Genomic DNA, 24,176 nt, shown 5'->3' with positions numbered 1-24,176 from the left:
CTCTTGGAACTTTGAAAATACAATTCCATCTGTTGGATTTCTGCAATTACTTGCAGGATAAGAAGCCCTTCAAACCTTCAAACAGGATTGATATGTTCGTTCCAGCACTACAGTGGCATCAACACAGGCAGCCTCAGATTTTGTTGTTTCCTACCTCCAGGACAGATGTCTTTTATTCCATTTGTTCTGCGGAGTCAGGCTTCGTTTCCTGCGCCCCGTCGTCCCCTCAGCCTCAGACACATCTGGCAGAGAACATCTGGGTGTTTTCATTAGACCCAGGGTGGCTTGGTCTGAAGGAGAGAGGAGAGTTTGATTAAGTCAGAGTGCTGCTGATTCTACTCTATGGAAATTTGCTTTTTGTGATTGGATTGCTTTATATTATCAGTGCTTCAGTGGATTTTACAGACAATTAGCAACAGTAACAGCTCTCTCACACACGACTGGCCACATACCTAAAATCCCGGTCTCCTTCAGCCCTCCAAACTTCTGCATGGCTTTGATGGCCTTAGTGAGGGCCTCCTTGGTCTGAAGCTGGCCGGTCACCGGGTCAGGAGGAGGGAGGTAGCCGAACTTACTCAGCCAGTCCTGGAGAGGAAACAGTAGACAGAGTTCAAAAGGGTTCATTCGAGGCATCTGGAGGACTTCAAGAATGCTGCTGAGAAGGTTGGACACCTGTTCGTGTTTACTGTCTGTGGATACTGTTTCTCTGCACACATATACATCCCAAACTGATGTTTCCCAAGGTAGAGCATGTAAGGAGTTATTTTAGTGCGTGCAGCTGTAGGTGTTCTACTAGATCTGTGTAAACAATGGTTCAAAATAGAGACGCGGTGATTGTAGTAGTCTTTCTCAGCCACTAGCGTCATTCACATTCTCATTTGTGCTGTGAAAAAGTTTGTTTCACAACCAGATCTTGGCAAATATAAACTCAACACCATGACTATGAGGATATAGAGCAGGGGTGTCCAACATGAGGCCCGTGGGCCAAAAGCGGTCCTCCAGAGGGTCCAATCCGGCCCTCAAAGTGTAAAAATTACAGAGAAGACATTAACTGCAGATTGTAAATTCGTAAAACTATAAATTTAAAATCATTTCTAGACCATGACAAGTTGCTTTGATCATAAAGTAAAATACTAGATTTCTCATTGTTCTTTTGTCATTTCGTGTCTCATTCTTGTAATATTTTGTCTTTGTTTTTCGTCTTTTTTTGTCAGAAATTTGTCGTCTGTCTCGTGTTTTTGTCGTATTGTTTCTCGTTTTTGTCGTTTTGTGTTTCCTTTTTGTCTCACTTGTGTTTTTTGTCTAATTTTTGTCATTCTGTGTTTGACTATTTGCTGTTGTGAGCATCGTTTTTGTCATTTTGTGGGGGGGTTTTGTCTCACTTGTGTTGTTTGTATATTTTTTGATGTTTTGTTTCTTTTTTGTCAATTTTTTTGTCTTTTTTGTTTTGTTTTATGTTGTCTGTCTCATTATTTGTCATTTTGTGTTTCATTTTTGTAATTTTTTTTGTTTTTGCTGTTGTTCTTTTTTTGTCTGATTTTAGTCATTTTGATCAAAAAGTAAAATATTATATCGTTCAGTTCCAGATAGCTGCGACTAAATGCTGTGTTCCTTTGTAGACACTCTTTCATCTGGAAGCTGTAAATGATAAACTGAGGCTGAATGTTGTTGAAATTGAATTTATTTTTCTTCAGAGATTTCAGGTTGTTCATAATGTTTTGTAAAAAAAAAAAAAAAAAAAAAAAAAACTACTTAAAAGTGAGAAATACTGCACTAAAACAAAGGGGAAAAAATGGAGTTGTGGTTATTTATAGGTTATTATGCTGTGATTTTACTGGTCTGGTCCACTGGAGATCACACTGGGCTGAATGTGGAACCTGAACTAAAATGAGTTTGACACCCCTGATGGTGATTATTGGTGTGTATTGAAATTTTCTGATTGCACTGATTGGCTTTGGAACATAAGATCTGACTAATTTAAGCATCTGAGCAACAACTTGCAAGCTGCTTTTTCCCCTTTACCTTTTCAAACTTAAGGTCTTTCTTTGTCTTGTTTCTTTTTTTCTCTTCTCTTCATTTGTTTCAGCTCCACTAAACCCTCCTCCATCCTCATGATCTGACAGGCAATAAGAGATGGCAGGATTTAAATAGGTTTTTGATCAGCTCTCATCAGAGGTGAGTGACACAGATCGATACCCAGGCATCCCGTCTGCACTGACAACACTGGGAAAATCCCATTAACTGAGTGACTTAGCTTTAGTGAAGCACTCTGCTGTTTGATTATTTGCCTCCTCATCCTTGGCTTTGCCATCTGTTCTGTGGGTTTGAGGGGGGAAATAAAGTTTACAGAGGGAATTAAACTGACCCTCTGCAACACCACAGAGGATGACAAACAGCAACAATATCCTGAAAAAAGTTCCAAACTGTAATGTCGAAGGTAAGTGGAAGAGGTCAAAGAATTTCAAAGAGTTAAATTGATTCCATGACAACATAAGTGATGACAAGATTCTCCTTCTTAAACCTCCAGAAAGCAGCTACAGAGGGCTGTGTGCAAGAGGCTTTTTATGATATATGGTAGGGCTGGGTGATAAATCGATTTTATCGATTAATTCGAGTTCGTACTTAATGTCGATTTGTTTATATGAAAATCGATTTTCTCATCAACATCCGCCACCAACGCCTTCCCGCTGGGCTCCCGTAGTTCAGAGTGCAGCCCTCTCCAGGTAAACACACCAGATCACAGCTGGAAACGCACTGCAACCGGACCAGCATGCCACATGCAGCGCATTTCCAGCTGCAATCCGGTGTGTTTACCTGGAGAGGGCTGCAGCTCATTTGCATAAAGTAGACTGGACTCCGCTGTGCAGAGATTAGGTAGGGGGTAAAAAAAAAAAAATCGGATAAATCGTGAATCGGGATTTTTTGTGAAAAAATCTGAGATTTTTTTTTTAGGCCATATCGCCCAGCCCTAATATATGGTAACTTTTATCATGTACTGAGGCAGCATAAGCACTTTCAGGTAATGCCTTAAAGTAACATATGATCACAATCGAAACCATGTAGTAGCTGCAGTAAATATGAAAAGAGGAATAGAGCCACAAAGAGTGTAGCGACCATTCATTTTTGGACGGATGGGTTGGAAAAACAGGCTTCACCATGTCAGGACATGTTTTCTATCTGTTTCAGACAGAAAGTCAGGGTTGTTTCTTTTAACCATGACTATACTATAACCTTCACTGCCTGTTTATTAGTCCAGATGAAAAAGGAACTCTGGCCTCTTAACCCAAAACACAATCTCTCCATAAGTTGTTTAGCATTTAAAACTAATCAGTTCTTAACAATTTAACTGCGATTTTTAGCTTTGTATCTTTGCGTACGTGTGTCTGTTAGCAACTTTACTCAAAAATGGATTTGGATGAAATTTTCAGGGAAGGTCAGAAATGACACAAGGGCCAAGTGATTAAATTTTGGCAGTGATGCAGCTTATAGTCTGGATCTATTTGTAAAAGATTTCCATATCACTGTGAGAATTTTCTGAGCAAGTTCTGCACAAATTTAAGCAATGTCTAGCAATTTTGCACATATTTTTGGTCATTTTTGACAAATTTTGACAACATTTAGAGAGCACACTTATTTTATGAGGTCAACTTGTCCGTCCAAAACCATACAATGAACAACTGAATAAATTGTGGGGGTGTTCCTGAATCCCATCAATTCCGCCACATATTCAGGTCATGTGATTCAGTATCCGTACATAACGTATACAGGCAACAACACATGCTTGTGCTCAACGTAAGGTCATTTTTTATTAAAGATTTCATCCGTCAGAAATCATACGACGACTGAGCAGCCTTGGCAGAGCACTACGCTCTCTGAGTGCTTTTCTTGTTGGTTATGCCGCAATTTTCTGAGACATTTTCAATGCTGTCTTTCATTTAGCATAATTAGCAGTAAAATTGTACAGGTAATGAAGCCCTTTCCAGGTTAGCTAATCTTATTTGGAAAGACAATCAAAAGCAAATGGTAATGGCCTTTATTCAAACTATTTGTCTGTTGGATGCAATTAATGTGTCCCAAATATATACTACATATTAACTGTCAGTACTGCTTAAGTATTTGGTGCATTTTGCAGTAAAATTAAGCATATTTAAAGTGAAAATATGCACAAAGAAAATAGGGGAGCAAGGCACAGCTGGAAAAAAATTTAATGAATTGTGGCAGATGGCGAGACGCCTCCAGAAACAAAAAGTTGGACAACTAAACAAACAAACAAACAACAAAGTGACTCCCAGCATGCACTTCAGGACTACTCTTTAAATCGTTTTAATGTGGTATTTTTGTACAATGTCTTTGACCTTTTCTGATATTTTTCCTGCAGCATAGTGATTCATGAAAACGGTCAAGTGTATTTTCCAAACCAATATGTTTTTGTTAATGACTGAGTGTGTGTGTGTGTGCGTGTGTGTGTGTGTGTGTGTGTGTGTGTGTGTGTTTAAGCATTTGAAGCATTGAACAAAACATGTTTTTCTTGTCAGTGTTCATAAAAGATCTTTGACTCTGAAATCCTCCAATGAGTTCAGTAACTGATTGGAAAATTGCTAAATTGTACGCAGGGATACCTCTGTGCATCAGTGACACCAGGTGTACGTTTAAAAAGCAGCACACAAGTTGTCCGAGTTCAAACTGAGCATCAAAGATAACTGGATAAGCAGAACAATTACATGTACGGGAAAATGAGCAACGTTTCGCTTTCATCGAGGACAGACAGTGACAGCTGAAAAACAGAATTACAACAGCACAAACACAGAAGGAAGACAGAGGAGTTTAAATAATGTGAAATGCATCTCAAATTTAATATGCCAGGAAATAATGATGCATCTTTGTCAGTAAAATAAAGATAAGAGAGACAAACGAGTGCGGGGAAAACACTGAATCTGACATGTACAGAAAAATCAGCCTCTCTGAATCTCTGATTAACTCTAAGAGCACAGACAGATGACTGTCTCTTCTTTAATCTCTAATTAAGTTACACGATTAAGCGCAGACACAAACACACACATAATGTCTAACACTCTTGTATCACTGCATCCCAAATGAGAAACCTTCTCTAAAGCCTTTGATGCTACGGTTGTAACTTGTCTGCCTCAACAACTGCAGCGATGTTTTGATTGTTGTGCTCTGCATAAAACGTGGGCTCTTACTTTTCTTATCCCAGAATTGGAACCAAAGAATCCCAGAGTTCAACCAACTGCTCCAAGGGACAGGTAAAGTTTGTGATTATTACTCTGTTATTATAGTAATTTATTCAGGAAAATGAGAATATGTGGAAGAAAGGCAGTAAAAGCTGCCATAAACAACATGAGACTTTGAGGTGATCCAAAGATTTCTTTTTAGATTTAATGCATTTGTTACCTAAAGTCACGCTCGTTATTATACTGCCAGTCTGGCAGTGGATAAAGGTTTTAAAGTAAACAAATTAGTGGAGAGACAACATCTCTAGTTTCCACAAAACTTTTTCTAATTTAATATCAGTTTGCACGTCAAATCTGTGACTGAATAAAGCAGCATCTCAGCACACAGTCAGTAACAACAGGGCGGCCTTTAAACCACATTCTGCCAGTGAAAGGAAGCTCAGTCTCTGGCTGGGATTTGCCAATGATCTGCAAGCTTGGAAAATAAATCAAAATGAGTCAAAAAGCAGTGGTCCTGAAACAGACAATTACAAATTATTGCAGTGCTGCACCACTTAAGGAAAGTTCTCTGGCATCCATTTTTCATGAAACCATTGAAGGTTTTAAAGGAAGATTTGTTTTAGCAGCGTGGCATTAATTAAACAAATGTATAAAACAAATAAAGAGATGGACTGTGATTAACATGAGGGAACATCACAATTAAGTTTGGGTTTAATGAGGTCTCAGTCACAACTTTACATTCTCTCCACGTCTGAATTTTCCAAAACGATCAGATAATTCACGGTGTTGCTTTATAATCAGGTCACATCCCATTGTTTGTGTAATCCTTCTTTGAATGCACAGGAATAAAAGACAGACACACACTTGGCTGCGTGAAAACAAGCTGCTTTTCAGTGACACAGAAATGTCACCGCTGTCTGTATGATGGGATGGTGGGGCTTCGAGGAAGGATAGTAACACACTTAAATGATGGGACAGCCGTTTTCAGCGCTAAATGAAAGTAACCCCACAAAGTCCCACATTCAAAAACAAACCGGCAACCTGCATCTCATCCTGCACTGAAGTCCCACTGCTGTCTGAGCTGAAGTTCAACAGCACTAAAGCTGGTATTCAGGGACTTCAGCAGGGCAAATGCATGCTGAAGTGGGGTCCTGACCTCATGTCCCAACTCAGATCCAGGGGGTCCGTTTCACTTTGCCTATCTGCTGCTCAAATGACTCCGTTCAGTCCGAGCATGTTGTCATTCACTAGTGTGTTCAAACCTTTCCAAAGAAAAACTAAGGAAAAAAACTTTATCTGAAGAGTAAACACTGTTATTATGTATGAGCAGGAATTCAGATCCAGTACTTCCAGTATACGTTCACTGTGTGTTTGCCAAAGGGTTACAAAAACATCGTCTAATTTTTTGGACCATTGCATGTTAATACTTAACCTCTCTCTGGCTGCACAGTAGTGCATTTCTAATCTACAGCTACTGGCCTTACCAGCCTCCTCCATGTCTACTGTCCACTTGTTTGCTCATCTTTTATTCCTCTCCTCACCCTGATCAGTCGAGGCAGATGGCCGTCCTCCCTGAAGCTGGCTCTGCTGGAGGTTTCTTTATGCTGAAAGGAAGTTTGTTTTCTTCCTACTGTTGTTAAATCCTTGCTCAGATATTCTTAGGTCTTGACCTTACGATGTGAAGCGCCCTGAAATGACTGCTCTTGTGATTTGGTGCTGTTCAAATACAACAGACTTGAACTGAACCTGAACTGAATTGATTTTAACCCTTTGATGCATAAACTGGGTCAAAAGTGACCCAAATCCAATGGAAAATGGGTATCTCCTCATGTGGTCTACGCATCAAAGGGTTAAAGACTGGTTCACCCATTTCTTCCCTACAATAGCTACAGTTCCAACTAGCACTTTTTCAGAGTTTTTTAATGCTTATGCTCAGATAACTCAGACATTTGGTAGAAATAATATTTTTTCTTGAGTTACATGAGAAGATTGGTAGTTTATTACAAAGACTAAAAACAGGAGAAATAGCTAGCACTGGTTTATCCAAAGGTAACAAAACACAATCAAAGCTAACTAATTAGCTTGCTGTGTCTCATTTGTGTAAAAAATACAAATTTGCAGTTTTATGGGTGGTTATCTGCTGGACTGTTCCTTGGTTGACACCAGTAACTTTCTGGAGTCTCTGCTGGTGTGGAGAAGTCAACCTAATAACTGATGAGGTATAGAGTTGGTACATAACAACCTTTTCTCAGTCTCAAAACTTTGGTAGCGACTAACTCTCAGTTTATAACACAGCAATGCAACAGTTTCTTACTACGAACTATAGGATCTTTGAACTTTGATTGTTGCTTTTTTAGTTCAGAATTTCCAGGCAGAAAAAGATGAACACCGACAACTTCAGTTCCTCAAACGGCCACTGGAGACTGACTCCAAAAGTGAGTCAATCCCCATAGACCTTAATGCTAAAATGACCAACTTTATAAGAGAAATAAACCTGTTTACAGCTTGGTCTCTCCAGTTAATTATCTACATTAAGTACAATTGTACAGGAGCTCAATTTTTCACCTGTTTAAACTGTTTTAAAGCTTTTGCTCATGCATAGTTAAGCAGAGTTTGAGTGACAGATGAGTGCCTTCATGCTCCACCTCTCTTTAATTACTTAGGTGGAGTCTGGCACTGCCAAGAAAATAAAGACCAAAACCCCATCTTTACATGGAATGTTATTGGTTTAGTGGCTTTAGCTTCAACATGTGTTACAGAGAATAACTCTGAAGAAGAACACAGAGATCTTATATAAAATATGCCTTTTTTTTGGTTTACCTCTGCTGCTGAGCAATATAATGCAGCAGTTTCATGTCCTCATTTGGCTTCATCATTTCAGTAACCAGCAGCTGCACAACATGTAGGCACAGTCCCAATTGGGATTCAGCCATAATCAATCTAAACAACACTTCATCACTGTCAATAAGCTGACATTTATCAGTCCCTGTATACTTCATGGGAGCCACGGCGGCACTGATGCTCTGCACAGTGGTACAATTAGCCAGCCTCCTGATCCGAGCTCGTTTAATGTACCTCCTACTGCAGGAGCTGTCAGCGTTCCTCAGCATGTTAGCCACACCGATCCCACTCTCTGTCTCACGGCATCCTTTCTAACAAATCTCCACGTCTATAATATGCTTACTTTTTCAATGTTATGGATGCTATGAGTCCGTTGGCTGGGTTAGATGATGATATATGGTGTTGGACAATAGAAACCTCTCAGCTGTCAGCATTTTCCCTGTTTGTGCTGAGGTAGCTGCTGCCTCTTTGGTTGTAAATAGCCATGTTGGAAATCAGCGAGCAGGAGACTGTTTCACATAATTTGTAAAGTGGAGTCATTTTCGCTTCCATTAATTTAGAAAAGTTCCACTAATTAAAACAAACACAATGCTTGTGACCCTTTCATGGGCATGTGAGAGGCCTGCAGGGCTCCGAAATTTATCTGCAATTTGCAAGCTACAAATATTTATGAAAAGTGTCACCACTTGTGATCAATGCAGCGCACTTTTGAGAAACAAGCCACAGGTCTTTTTGGATTGGATTGGATTTTGGATTCACAGGATTTGTGCATTAATGTGATAAAGTGCTTTGATCTTGGGTATTTATTTCATTAGATTAGCCAAAAAGAAACATGTTAGTCATTTTTTAACTGTTTCTTAATCGACTTTCTAGGAAATATGCTGCATCACGGTACCAGTTGTCTCAAACTCAAATCACTTTGGGCAAAAAGAATCCTAAAACCAATGCTAGTAAGCCAGACAGTTCTTTTCAGCACATTTCAATTTGCCCTGTGCAGTGTCCTTGTGAGAACTCTTACACGGTTGTCACGGAAAACTGAATTTCTTGGCATATTAGTGACACCTTTAGATCAGTGGGGAAAAAAATGAATGCACTGGAAGGAAACCGCTGTGCACATGCAAAACAACATAAAAATAGAGACCCACTTGTGAAAACACTGCTACAAAGAGCTAGTAGTGGTAGAAAACTACAATACTTCCTTTAATAAAATATAATTGGAGCTCAAAAAAAGCTGGAAAAATGTCTATTTGTACATGTAAATACACGCAGAAAAATTGAAATACTTAACAAAATAGAACTTTAGCTTTGCAGCTCTTGCTATGAAATTAAAGACTGAGAAAAAAAAAGTGAAAAAAAATCAACAATACATCCGTAACATGTGGGTCTGCCTTATGCCAAATCTGGCCCTCAAGTCAGTAGCTTGAGACTAGGGATGTCCAATAATGTCCAGTTTTTATACCGATAATATCAGTGGGCCGATATTATGGGAGAAGAATAGAATAGAATAGAAGGGAATGATGACAATAAAGCTATTCTATTCTATTCTACAATATTGGACCACCGATATTATTGGCCCGATATTAGCATAAAAATGCAATATCGGCCAATATCGTTATCGATTTTTTTTTGTCTATAATGAAAACCAATAAGATTGCATTGAGAATGCATCCAATGGGGCATCACAATAAAATTAGGCATGATGTGTTAATTCCACCACAGAAGATATGTGATGTTACCTGAAATTAATTAAACAGCCCACATATATCCAATCGGTTGATATCAGAATCGCAGATTGAGATTTGGACAATATCGGCATTTTGGTTATTGGCAAAAAAGACAGTATCGGACATCTCTATTTGAAACCCATGCTGGGGATATTGTAATACAAAAATGACGTATATTGTGATAGATTATTCTGTTCCTGTTCCTGGACGTTCTACCCACTGATCTGTAAAACTAAATTATCTTGCCATAATGCATGGACATAAGCAAATACTTACATAAATCCACACAACCGAAGCTGCAAGTGCTGGTCTAAGTAGTATATTTAGGACAGTTGATTACATATATTTACTACAGAGTACACTTCACATTTTAGTGCTAACTCATGCATTCTCATTACACAACCACACATTGAAGTCTTTTGTTTATATCGCCATTGAAACAGTAATTAATCTGGGACAGGACACCCACGGCGCACCATTATCCTGCCTTTCACTAATGCAAACACACTTGAGGGATGGAGTGGGTATTATGCAGTTTGACATACACCAAATCTGAGCTACAGTTTCTGCATGTGGAGGATAATTTATCGCCGTAATCCCCAACTCTGGTACCTGTAATCTTTTAATACAGCGAAATCTGGAGCTACAAAATAAATAATTCAAAAACACACAAACAAACAGAAAGAGATTTAGGGTCTATAAACAGTCCTCATAGAACATGTAGTTGTAAAATCAGGAATCTTTCCTCATCTCATTTATAATACAGTGTGGTATTGATGGGATAATATAATATGTATAGTATTTATGTACAGAGCTTGTTGAACACACAAAACCGGACACACAAAATGACCCCAGCTCACCACAATTAAACAGAGCAAACAAAGTGAGACAACTACTCATTGTCTTTCTGCAATCGAGCTGCTTGTTCAAGCAAAGGGAACGACGGTGTACAAGTGGAAAACGCTGCTTCATGTGTGCGAGACGTTGATTAATGCAGGCGCAGAAGTGAAGCGTTGCTGAATTGCTGATGCATCAGTTATTAATGTAGTGTTTGAAACAGGAGGGGGCTGAGATAAGAAAAACAGCAGTATGTGAGGTAGAGAGCGTTTGTAGAGACAGGAGGGAACACGTGAGTGGTTCTGACGGCAGAGATGTTTACCTTTCAGGTCACATGCCACTTGGCTTTCATGTGTTTTGTAAGTGAAAATATGGTTTTAATGTGTGTCAGGGGTCAGAGAGTGATGAGAAACTTCCAAAAGCTTGTTCGATTTAAAAAGGAGTCTTTTACAACCATTTCTAGATGAAACACACAGAATGTAACGATCATGGGAGTTGTTGTTTTCACCACCACTGCAGAAGTAAATCTGTGTGGCGTGATTCAGACAGAAATCAAGTTCATGGATGAGCTAATGAATTTTTTTTTTTTTGAACTTGTTTTATTTATAATCTTTAGTGCAGGTCACATCTTACAATTACAGAAACATTTCCAGAAATGTAACAGGTACAATGTAGATATACTGACTATGGTACTCCTTGTGTTCATGAAATAGAAGACATACAGTAGCCAGGATCACAATGAAAAGAAAAGCTCAATCGGGTGTAAATGAACAAACGAAGAGTCTGTCTTGAAATATAGTCTTGAATTGAAGACCATTTGTCAATAAACAAGTCTGTTTTCACTTGCAGTCTTGCAGTTATTTGCTCCATAAGACACACCTCTTTCAGTTTGCTCTTCCATTGAGCAACAGTGGGGGGCTGAGGGAGCTAATGAATTTTTAAACATAAAATCTCATCTCTCTGTATCAAAATTACTCAGTTTTTTCCAACAAAATAATCCCTTCCTGCCTGAAAAGGGTTTAGATGCAACTTCACTGTTGCCTCATTAAGCATGCCCAGATCTATAAATATGCAAATGAGCCACTTCCTGCATTCACTCCACTGCAGCTCAGCACACCAGCTCACCTTTGAGTCGACTCAAACACTGCAGAGCTACACTGTGCAACACAATGGTAAGGTGTAATACTGAGAGTTATTCAGCCTCACATGTCCAAACTAGAAACTGATTCTGAAGAAAGCTATGCTGTGAAACTCTGGCTGTTTGAATCTGTGTGGGTTTGAGATGTTTTTAGGTTGAAAATGCTCATCCATGGTGGTTGCTGCATATTTAATTGGTGATGTGTCTTCTAGCGTATACAAAGGATTTGTTTAAAGCTATATTGACATTGCATTTAGTCAAGCATAATCCTATTATGGCATTTTGTCCAAATTAAATAACTGGAATTGCAGTTAGCTAAAGTACTTGCTCATTGCTAAATTGTTAGCATTAAATGAGTCAGCTACACAGTGATGCACACATTAGATCAGAATTTGGGTTGACTGCAGGAATTTCTTGTCTGACTTTATGTTTTTATTTATTGTCCTTTATCAGATGTTCCACTAGTGGTAACTAGTGGAACAGTTTAGTACTGGCCAGAGGTCAGTAAGCCTCAAAGAGGTCTTTGTCACAGTGCTCCTTTACGAGCAAAACTCCCACAACATGGACGTACCTGCCTCCTTGGATCGTCTATAGTATTTAACAGAAACTTGAGGGTGACACTACAGCTAATATACAATATTTCAAATGTGCATTATCTATGAAAATGGGATCGGCAGATACTAAATATTAACACTTTATTGGGCAAGTGATCATATTTGGTAACTTCCACACACATTAAATATGGCGTTGCTCCTGCCTCTCAGTGAGGTGGAGAAACATGTGGTTTCCACCCAGCCAATCAGCGACGATTACTCTATGTTACATCACACTATATCATGGCATCTGACCAATCAGCAGAGACCTGGAACGGATCAAACTTGCTCTTTTCTCCGAAGATGGAAAAAGACAGACTTGCGGTTCGGTCCTCTTCCGTATTTGCGGTCGAAACATCCAAACTAACCACGGTTAGTTGATGAAACTCACATTTTATGGTTGAGTAGTTGTGCTAAGTGATGATATATATATTTTTTGGAATGTGTTTTTTACCACTAACAGGCAAGGAACCATATATGGTAACTTCAGTGACCGTGAATTTCAACATGAAAATTAAAAATTTTGATAAGTGTCACAAAAGTACAAAAGTCTTATGTCCTCCAATAACACTCTAAGGCTGAAATTTTGAATTTCAAAGTATTTCAATGAGTGCCCTTTATGATTCAGATCTCCTGTTTGATCAATACATCCCTACATGCAGATACTCTATCTGAAATAATGTCATGGATTCAATTGTAGGGAGTCCTATTTCTGTCCATCATGAGAAATAAAAACAATAGGAAAGAAAACATCAATATAGTGGTTATAACCAATTACTGAGTCTACTTCTTCTTCCTTCTGCTCCCTCTGACATCATCTGGTGTTAACTGTGTTTCCTCACCTTTGGATGTGACGTCATTTACAAAGATATGCAACATCACAACAAAATATCTAATATTGATAAGGCCATTTTCAGACAAAGAGGCTTTTCCACCTCCAAACCGAGTGTTTCTATTTGCGGATGTGTCTCCAGGGTGGATCAATCTCAAACTGCTGGCTCGGTGTTCCATTGTCTGACTAGAGAAAAAAATAAAATGTAAACAGGAACAATTACATTGTGGGTTCAGCAGTAAAGGTGATCACAGGGAGCAGGGGGGACTGAGCAGAGGTTTAACAAGCTGAAACTCAGCAAAGTAAACAAGCCGGATGCCCCACTCCGAACCAGATGTTGCCTGTGGTGTGCGGTTTGTTTGTTGGTGGAAAAAGAGGAAGAAGAAGAAGGGATTTCATGTTTGCATGTGGATGGAGATCTCTACAAAATGACAGCAAAACATGGGTTGATGCTCATTCTGGGGCAGCAGTGTCTGTACAGTTATCCAGCTATGTGTGGACTCAGGGCAGCTCCGAGGCTTTTTCTCACTTTCTCCAGCTTCTGCAAACATTCACTCATGTCCCATTTGCTTTAATTGAAGTACTCGCAACTTCTGAACTGAAAAACAAGTTTGTCTGCTTCAGTGTGGCCTCTGAGCAGGTCAGAGTTCACTGCAGTTCAACTTAGGCCTGCAAATAAAAAAACTACTGCATGTTTTGTTGGAAAATGAAGCAGACTTTGTTCTAAAAGTAGTGGTGGGACGCGATTTCAAAAATTGATCTAATTAATTACAGGATTTTTAATTAGTTAATTGAGATTAATCGCATCTTTGCCAAATAGCTATATAGTTTTTCAATTTAAAAAAAATGTTGGTTGGGGACTGAATGGATGAATAGACATATACATGAACTTAAACAACAAAAATGTTTGTTTCATTTCTATTTATCTGCATTTTTCATCTGTCTACTACATTCAAAGATTATTGCAAACTCAAAGTGAAGTTATAGCGATTATATTCAATATTTGAAGACTTTTTGTGAACTCAAGCACTTTAAATGCCTTGAAAAGTGATCTATTATGGGATGGCTACACCATTAGCCGGTACCAGGACTGTGGTAGCTAATGTGTAAACATGATCGTCAATTTCTGGCGTCCCATTCATTGTCTATGTGAAACGCACCGTGTTGTCTCCCTGGAGCTCATTTGTAGACTTGATTTCTACTTTATGCAAATTTGGTGCGGGCAGCGGAGGTCCGACGTATTGCAAAATACTTGTCTAAATGTCTAAACTAGCCACCGTTGAACTAAAATGAGGACAGATTTAGCTACTGCACAGGTTATTTCTCATCTCACATGCTTTCAGGAATACTTTTTGCTGAAGTGTTTGTGTCATAAACAGGAAGTTTGTTGGTTTGACGTTTCTACCAGACTGAAGCTAAAGTTTTGTCATGTGACCAGCTAGTGGCTCATTACACTGCCTCCTGTGTATCTTCTTCGTGGCTGGTAAACAGACTTTAGGTTCATTACCGCCACCTACTGGGCTGGAGAGTTCATCAGTGTTACTGGTGTGCCACAAATTAGGGAACTGAGAAAGGTGCAATTAAATGCGTTATTTTATTTAACCCTCCTGTTGTCTTTGTTTATGAGCACCAAAAAATATTGTTTCCTAGTCTGAAAAAAATCCAAAAATTCAGCAAAAAAATCTCCAAATTTCAGAAAATTTGCAAAACCTTCGGGAAGAAAATTCCAATAATTCCTTAAAAGTTTCCCTTGAAAGTTTTATTTTTTAAAAAATCCCCCAAATTTGGCAAGAGAATTCTATAAATATTTTTAAAATGTTCCAAAAAAATCCTAAAAATATCTAAAGTGATTACATAAATCAGTAAAACTTCTAATATTTTCTTTAAGAAAATTCACATAAAAATCAACTAAAATCTAGCGAAATTTGCTGGATTTTGTTTAATTTTTTTTGTGAATGTTCTTAAGAAACATTTTTAACATTTCTTTTTTTCCACCAAAAAATTTTCAAAGATTTCCCAAAAATGTTGAAAATGTGGACATCAGAAGTTTCACTGTGAAGATTTATATATATATTTTTCCCCACATTTTCAAACTTTAAAACGGGTCAATTTTGACCCGCAGGACGACACGAGGGTTAATATGTTACTTTTTTTGTAATTAATTAACCGAAATTAAGGCGTTAAAGTCCCAGCCCTATCTAAAAGTGAACTATACCATCATCTACTTCCATCATCTCACCACCAGATTACAAAGTCACATTCCTTCTCGTGGTCGTCTGCTGCGAGGCCGTCAGCCGCCACAAACAAACACGATGAGCTCTGTCACTATGGTGGCATCACCACGACAACATCACTGTGAGCAGAATCAGTTTTGCATCAGTGCATGTGACCTCCTCCGTCCCACAATACCTCCCTGTTTAGCCCTGATGAACAGCTGCTGAGTCGCTCCATCTTCAGGCCTCACTGACAGGAAATGAGTCGCTGGGAGACATTTAACCCCACAACCTCACTGACACACGGGGTCACCGAGTAGCACAGTCCATTATAGTGTTTGCATTGTTCCTTAATACCTAGAGGATGAGGTCAGGTCTGCCAACGACCTCTTGGACATTTAAAAGGTTATGAAGTTATACGAGGGGAGGAAAAGGGGTCAATTCACTTCAAAAAGGAGGAAAAGCACTGAAATACCACCATGGGAGTCCATTAATTAATGCCAATTAAGGATAGAGCTTAATCTTGTTTCTTTGGTGCTCTTACTGTAGCTAAGAAAATGTGATGTGAGGGGGAAAACTGCAGAAAATTACACATTTTATGCACCGAGCGTAAGCGTCTCAAAGAAACACAAAAAAGCCATGGAGCGACTGATGTAACAGGCTTGGCAATTTTCCACAGGCAGCATCAAAAGTTTCATTTTGAGCACTATAATGTGAAGATGTTACCATTTTATGCATATTTTTACCTCTTGGAGGACTTTGAAAGACATCAAAGTGTCTTTACAAATCTCTACATGGCTTCACCTCTTGCAGGGACAGTAAAGAGTTGGTGTGGGGACGGATGGCAGCCTGCAGTCACAACCGACTGCAGTGAGCAGCTTGGACTTTGAGACCATTTTAACAGAAAGAAACTGTCACAACCAAACTGCAAAAACAGAAATAACAGCCAAAAACAGTGGAGCCGCAAGTAGCACAAAACAAAAAAGGCTACATTTAGTCAATGGAAAACAGCAAATGATGTAAGTTTTTGTGCTCAATATGTGTCATTATTTGAACGAGTAGTCATCAAAAGTTACATTACTGATAGTTGAACTCAGTCAATTTAAACAACTGGCAAAGATTTTGTATTTATAGGTGCTAATTATGTTTGTATTCTCTGAAAATAGCTCCACATTGAGACGCCAAACTTCACCACTGATGAGGAGAATTTAGTTAAAATCATAATCTGGGAGGGAAAAATCTCCAAATGCAGATAAAGATCAGTCAAAAAAGACCCCAAAAATGATTTTTAATTAAGAAACAGCTTTGACTGCACAGAGATCTTAATCGTTTCGGTTCCGTCTTTGTCAACTGAAAGCCGTATAAGCCTGTAAACACATATCACACAGAAGTAAATGTCTCACATCAAGCAATTCTCTGGTTCTTCTGCTGCTCTCCAATGAGGATATTTCTCTCCAGCGGAATTTAACTGAACATCCGTGAGGTTCGCGGCAGGCACAGAGATGCTATCATTATTCAAAGCAGTTGTAACAGCTCCCCGTTATATATCAGCAGCTTATTCTGAGAGATGGTTTGCTTAAAGTATTACACTGGGATGATGTAGGATCCAAGAAATGAAAGCTTGCTTAAGTGCATTTGACTGAGAAGCTCCTGACATCGTTCCAAAGGCATATCCTGAGTGTAAACACAATTTACTGAAGAAATGAGGGATTTAGTCACATTTGTGCAAACAGATAAGATCAAAGAGGGGGAATATGGTGAGAGAAAGGGAGGGAAATTGGGGTGACACGCAGCCTGAATGACACGTTTAATCGAAGAGAAAATTGAGGCTGGATTGCCAGGCAGTAAAAGAGTGAGAATTAATGCAGGCCATAGGAATCATCCGTCTAGTTTAATGCATCTCCCTCACCCACCTTTGAGCATGACCTCCCCGTCTCCTTGTCTGCATGTTTGCATGAATGTGTGTGTTCAGGGTTTATGGCTTGTTTAACCCTCCTGTTGTCCTCATTTACGGGCACCAAAAAATACTGTTTCCTTGTCTGGAAAAAATCCAAAATTTCAACTGAAAAAAATTCCCCAAATTTCTGAAAATTTGCAAAACCTTCAGGAAGAAAATTCCAACAGTTCCTTAAACGTTTCCCTTAAAAGTTTTATTTTAAAAAAAATAAAAATTTCAACCAAATTTGGCAAGAAAATTCTTGTAAATATTTTCAAAAAATGAGTAAAAATCTTCCCAAAAAATCCTAAAAATATCTAATATTTTCTTTTAGAACATTCACAAAAAAATCAACCAAAATCCAGCGAAATTCGCTGGATTTTATTTTATTATTCCTTATTAATCTCACGAGAGGAAATTCTGATTTTCGCATATCTCCCAATTGGGGGAGTCAGAGCGACGGGTCAGCCACGGTACAGCGCCCCCTGGAGCAGGAAGGGTTAAGGGCCTTGCTCAGGGGCCCAACAGTGGCCACATCGGGGCTCAGTATTCCAGAGACTTAACCGTTGTGCCACCACTGCCCCATAAATATTGGTCTAGCAGAGGATGGTTTCGACCCATCGACCTCTGGGTTATGGGACCAGCACGCTTCCGCTGCGCCACTCTGCTGTTTTGCAGAATTTTTCAATTTTTTTCACACAAGGAAACAATATTTTTTGGTGCCTGTAAATGACAACAACAGGAGGGTTAAAATCCCACAAGTGTGGATTTGGTCTCAGGTTTTAGGAAGCATTGCTAAAACCTTAGCAAGTCAAAGAAATGATTTGTGTTTAAAGAGCCCATACAATGTTTTTGGAGTTTCCCCTTTCCTTTAGTGTTTTATATAGTCTTTTGTGCAAATAAAAGATTTACTTACATAACTTAAAGTCCAGGCCAAAAGAAGTAATTTTGTCCCACAGTAATCACCTCATTTGAAGGTCCGGCTTCACTCCTGTTACTTATCAATATCATCACGTTACACATTTGCCTTAATAACTGCTAGTTTGACCTCAAATAAAGCCTGAGCAGCTTCCTTGCCAATATTTCCTCATATAGCTACTTCTGCTAGAGCTATATTTCTCAGCCTGCACTCATAGATGTAGGATTAAGGTACGTAAACAATGTTATCTTGCTTTTATTGGGCTAACTGACCAATCAGATCAGACTAGGCATTTTGGAATGAAGGCCTTAAAGAGACAGGAGTTAAAACAAAATATTTCAACGTAGAACTTGACAAAAAATAAAGTTGTTTTTTTTTTTAAACATTAAAGCATGTAAATATATTGTAGTAGAACAAATTCTAAACCTATAAATGTAAATAATATGGGCTCTTTAAGGACAAAGTATGTAGAACTCCATTTCATTAGTGTAACAAAATGAACTTGGGCATTGTTTAATTAAGACAAAGAAAGCTGACAGAGAACTGGCATCTTTCTGACAACCTCATGTATCAAATGCAGGCTTGGTTCAACCGGAAAAACAAAACCCTGAAACTGCATCAATGAGTTGTGCAGTTGTGTGTGCCTGTTTTGGTGACCTCACTCTAAAAAGGGTGAACCAGAAAGTTGACCTCTTGATGCCGCCTCAAAGTTTCAGAAAAGTCTGAAATCACATTCTTGCTCGACGGGACTGACCTGCTATCAATTTTACAACAACAAACCCCACATTTCATACATCCTTGTAGTTTCCAAGGCAAATATTTACCATGTTTGCCATTTCTGCTGATTGTAAATTGATAAGACTCCCTTTATGTTAAGCAAAACCCCTTTCAACTCCTATGTTCTGAAGGCAACTGAACCTGCCGATTTAATAAGCAAGCCGGTCACTCTATCTGTAAAAGTCACGACCGCAATCTTACTATGTCGGACCTAGTAACAGTTTCGAATAATTTTCAACACAGCACAAGATTGAAGCGCTCAATGAATCCATTGAAGCGATTTGGGAAAGGCTTTCCCCCATTTTACCATCAATACTGATCCAAATCCATCAGGGAGAGCACCAAAGACACCACTGTCATCCTTTACTCGTTCACTTTGCAATCTGAGCAGACTGAAATCTCAATAAAAATCTGATTAACACGACTTTCCATTTTTATGCCCGATATCGGTCAACATCGTCATCGTTTTATTTGCCTATCATGAAAACTGATAAAATGATGCCTGGATTTCACCAGCATTTACCGACTCATAGAGGGAGAGTGTGAACTGTTGTTTGAGACAATTTTTTTAAATGGCATAAATAACTGCAGTTGAAGTAGTTTTCTTATTTTGCACAGGCAATGTTCACATCTGAAAGCCTTGTTGCATCTGAGAATGCATCCAATGGGGCGTTACAATGAAATCAGGCATGATGTGTTAATTCCACCACAGGAGATATGTGATGTTTAGCTAACATATATCGTTTTTCAGATCAATTGATACCGGAATCAGAAATTGAGAGTTGGACAATATCAGCATATCGGTTATTGGCCAAAAAGCCAATATCAGATTTCCCTATTCTCCAGTAATGAATGTATTCCAGGCTTTGACAAAAGGAGATGAAGATCAATGGTTTGCTTCTGGTTGTTGTAAGAGTCTTTCCTCTGAGTTTATTACACACTTGCAGCATCAAACAGCAACAGGATCTAAATAAATGTCTCCTAAGATGAGATGTGCACATTCATTCACTCACATCACACAACACAGCACAGTGGCGACTTCTTTTTTTTTTTTTTTTGTTTAAACTATAAATTATTCCTGGCTATCTTGAACTTTTCTTCTCCTATTTCCTCAGACTAAGCCCTGACCTCTGTATTTCATATTTCCTGTAACAGAGTGTGTTTGAAAGGTTCCTGCCTGTTATTATTTTTGGTTTCGTTGATCCCTCAGTCTGCTGCAGCCTCAGACTTCTGCCGCTGGTTAGACGGTTAGATGAGTTTGGCTGCAGCAGACCTCATGCCTCACGGTTTCTTCTTCTTATGCCGCCTTCTGCTTCTGTCATTTACCGAAATTATACGTCATGATTTTTGTGTAATCATTATGCTAATATAAAATTAAAATAAAACTAAGAGAGAATCTATCAGTCAAATGGAGATAGTTGAGTTGTCATTTAGTCACTTTTCTGTTTGTTGTAATGAGTCAGACTAAACAGAATTTAATCAGTATTTATATTTATTATACGTGTTTCATAGCTCGTTTGTATTTTCCCTGCACCTTCCTTTCACTTCCTACTGCCAGATACATATTTTCAGTTGTCTTTTTCACAAGAAGACAACACAGCTGTAATCAGAATTGATTAATGTCTGCTGCAGAAAGAAAAAAAACCTGCATGGGAACAATAAATCCAACTGAGTCCAGATTAAACCACTCACTTCTTCCAAAAATCTAGGTATTATTCTGTAAAAACAAAAAAAACTAAACAATGAGCCTTATGTTACTGAATGGACCTACATCCACTCAATGACTTTCTTTGTTTTCCTCAAATTATCTGGCCCAGTTGATATATTTAGCACTATTTCTGCATATATTAGATAATTTTCCAGGGAATCGACAAGGGATTTGGCGCATAGCGCCACCTCTGCTAAAAAGATATGTGGAGAGGCTGTATAGGAAGTAGGCGTCCAGAAGAATACAGCATATATAAGCTCTCATGTCCCTTTGTGGACGCCATGGAATATATTCAGCAGATTGGTGGCAGAAAAGGCACATTTTAGTGAACAAAATGGTTTTAGCCTCTTCTAAAACAAGTTAATACTTTACTAAAGAGGTTGAATTAAGGAAAATTCTGGTGCCAGTCAGGTGCGGTTCTTTTCTTAGCTGCAGAGGTTCTGTTGCAAAATATTTCAATGTTGAAATTTTCCTCCACATTTGGCATTTTAGTCATGCAAGCTCCCAATCCAAACTGGAAATTAGCTCTTTTGGCTGACAGGGACTCAAGAAGACAGTAAAATGTTTGCAGAATTTGGTTACTGTCCCACTAAACAGACTTTATTCTGAATTAGAATGAGTTATAATTTAATTGTTTTCCTCAGCAAACAGAAAAGGCAGAAAATGGAAGAAAGCACGGCCTACAGTGAAAATCAGTGAGATTCCATCCCACTATTTTACAAACAGATGGCACACGCTCCACCCTGCCGAAGCACACCACTTCACTTTAGGATGCATTCTTGCTCCGCTGCAGACACAATGCGCATATAATGGGACGCAAGTCAGACTTGTTGAGAGAATGCGGTACTTTCTGATAGATGTTCAGTTTCTGACACTCAGCTTCCATTCAGCTGGAGGTGTGAATGTCATTTCCTAGACACCTTGGAGGAAAATCTGTCGTAATTTGCATGTTTGTATGTGTGAGAGCGTGACGACGAGGATTAAAATGTGAGTGTAAGTGAATCATTTAATCCCTGGCTTAGGAACAGCTGGTTGTACAAAAAAAAAAAGAAGCTGAGCCTCAACTCCTTGCTTGTGGAGGAAGGTGATGAGACAGAGATGTCAACAGAAAGATGGAGACACGGAAAGGGAAAGAATACAAAGAGGAGATGCCAGAGAGAGAGTACAGACAAGCAAAGAAACATCCAGAATGGGAGAATAAAGTTAGAGGAAAACAGCTGCTCAGAGAAAAGGGTTGCACAGGAAGTCAGAAAGAGACAGAATGATTGAGAGAGAAACAGAACTAGCAGAACCAATAATATGAAAGATAGTTTGCACGATTAACGTCACATTGCATGAGCTGTCAATTATCTGCGTTTATGTATGTTATGTTGTGATTACATGAACTTAATCAGTATTTATATTTAGTATACGTGTGACTCATAGCTCATTTGTATTTCCTCTGCTTCCTTCCTTTCAGTTTCCGCTACCAGATGCATATTTTCAGTTGTCTTTTCGGTTAAGTGGTGAGAAAAGGGACTTTACGGGTTACTGGAGGAGCACATGCAGTACAACAAACGAGGTTAGTCACTCGTTTATCAAGCACGTGTAAGCACAGGTTTCATAAGGAAACTGTGCATGCTCTCATTCCCTCACCAAATTGGATTCATAATTTTTTTTCTATATTAGAAAGCATGTGCAAAGAAGAACAAGATGAAGGAAACACAGAAATACATACATATGTACGCCATAAATTGAAGAGAAATGATAAAAGGCACAACTACACATTGTCCAGCATGATGCAAACAATGCCGTACATGATGCTTCTCCTTCCCAGGGAGTGTGTGAAGTTCTTAGTGGAGACTGTTAATTGCTGGCTTGTCAAAAGATCTTGTTTGCCAAAGGCAAATGTTCTTAAGTGCCAGCAGCCTCCCCACTTCTGAGAGGCCAGAGAGCTGCATCAGTGCGTCCCAGTGCATATTCAAGCCCTATAAGCTCTGCATTTTCTTCATCATGAGCACATTTCAGTGAGAAGCTGTATTAATAGCAGCCCTAAATTATTACAGTACAAGGCCATGCAGTGATGAAGCCAAAGGAAAACCAGGCCACGCTGAATACTCTATACCAGGGCTGTCAAACTCATCTTAGTTCAGGTTCCACATTCAGCCCAACTTGATCTCTAATGACCAGTAAAATCATCTATAAATAACCACAACTCCAAATTTTCCCTTTGTTTTAGTGCAGAAATGTTCACGTTTAAGGAATTATCTTTTTACAAAACATCACGAACAACCTGAAATTTCTCAAGAAAAATAAATGAAATTTCAGCAACATTCATCCTCAGTTTATCATTTCCACATTACAACTTCCAGATCACAGTGTGTCTACAAAGGAACACAACATTTAGTCACAGCTATCTGGAACTGAATGATATAGTATTTTACTTTATGATCAAAATGACTAAAGTCTGGAAAAAAGGACAAAAAACTGCAAAAACAAGACAAAACATTGTAAAAAATGAGACACAGAATGACAGGTATCTGGAACTGAACAATATAGGATTTTCCTTTATGGTCAAAATGACAAAAGTCAGACAAAGACAGACAAAAAAAACAACAAAAATAAGGCAAAACATTACAAAAACAAGATACAAAATAGCAAAAAATGAGAAAAATGACATGAAACAAAACAGAGTCAAAAAATTAGACAAAAAATTTCCAAAGCGACAAAAAAAAATGGACAGACAAAAAACGAGACAAAAAATTACACAAACAACACAAGCGAGACAAAGAAAGACACAAAACGACAAAGACGATACACAAAACAACAAATAAAGCAAAAGACAAAACGACAAAGACAAAAAAACTGAAAACGACAAAAATAAGTCCAAATATTAAAAATGAGACACAAAATGACAAAAACGAGACAACGCAAAACAAAAAAGATACATAAAATTAGACAAAAAAGTTGCAGAGCAACAAAAAAATTGACAAACGACAAAAACGAGACAAAAAATGACAAAAGCAAGAAATAAAATGACAAAAAATGGACAAAAAACAGACATAAGACAAAAAGGAAACACAAAACAACAAAAACATGAGACAAATGACAAAAGTCAGACAAAAAAAGACAAAAAAAAAACATAACCAAGACAAAATATTACAAAAACAAGATCAAGTATTTTACTTTATGATCCAAACAACTTGTCATGGTCTAGAAATGATTTTAAATTTATAGTTTTACTAATTTACAATCTGCAGTTAATGTCTTCTCTGGAATTTTTACACTTCGAGGGCCGGATTTGGCCCATGGGCCGCATGTTTGACACCTCTGCTCTACACAATGTCAAAAATCAATTTCTCCCCACCTCCAAATATTCCTCCGTTTCAGATTCAGTGCTAAAATCATCCGGTTTAGGTGTCATGTCGGGTCTTGTGCTGCGAACAGATGGGGTGACGGATGGACTGAATGGAGTGAAGGGAGATGG

The 24,176-nt window shown here is 38.5% G+C and overlaps 1 protein-coding gene across 1 annotated transcript in view; it reads right to left on the bottom strand.

The window, feature by feature from the left end:
* Nucleotides 1–24,176, bottom strand: part of mmp17a (matrix metallopeptidase 17a) — a 101,832-nt gene that overhangs the window by 68,669 nt on the left and 8,987 nt on the right. The window contains exons 2-3 of the mRNA XM_055019488.1: nucleotides 453–585; nucleotides 155–290 (exon numbers count right to left, since the gene is read on the bottom strand). Of these exons, the coding sequence (XP_054875463.1) occupies nucleotides 155–290; nucleotides 453–585 (269 nt within the window). The remainder of the gene's footprint in view (nucleotides 1–154; nucleotides 291–452; nucleotides 586–24,176) is intronic.

This window comes from Amphiprion ocellaris, chromosome 17, assembly GCF_022539595.1.
Source record: "Amphiprion ocellaris isolate individual 3 ecotype Okinawa chromosome 17, ASM2253959v1, whole genome shotgun sequence".
NCBI lineage: Eukaryota > Metazoa > Chordata > Actinopteri > Pomacentridae > Amphiprion > Amphiprion ocellaris.
The sequence above is the reverse complement of the archived record's forward strand: the minus strand, read 5'-3'. Positions and strand labels throughout refer to the sequence as shown.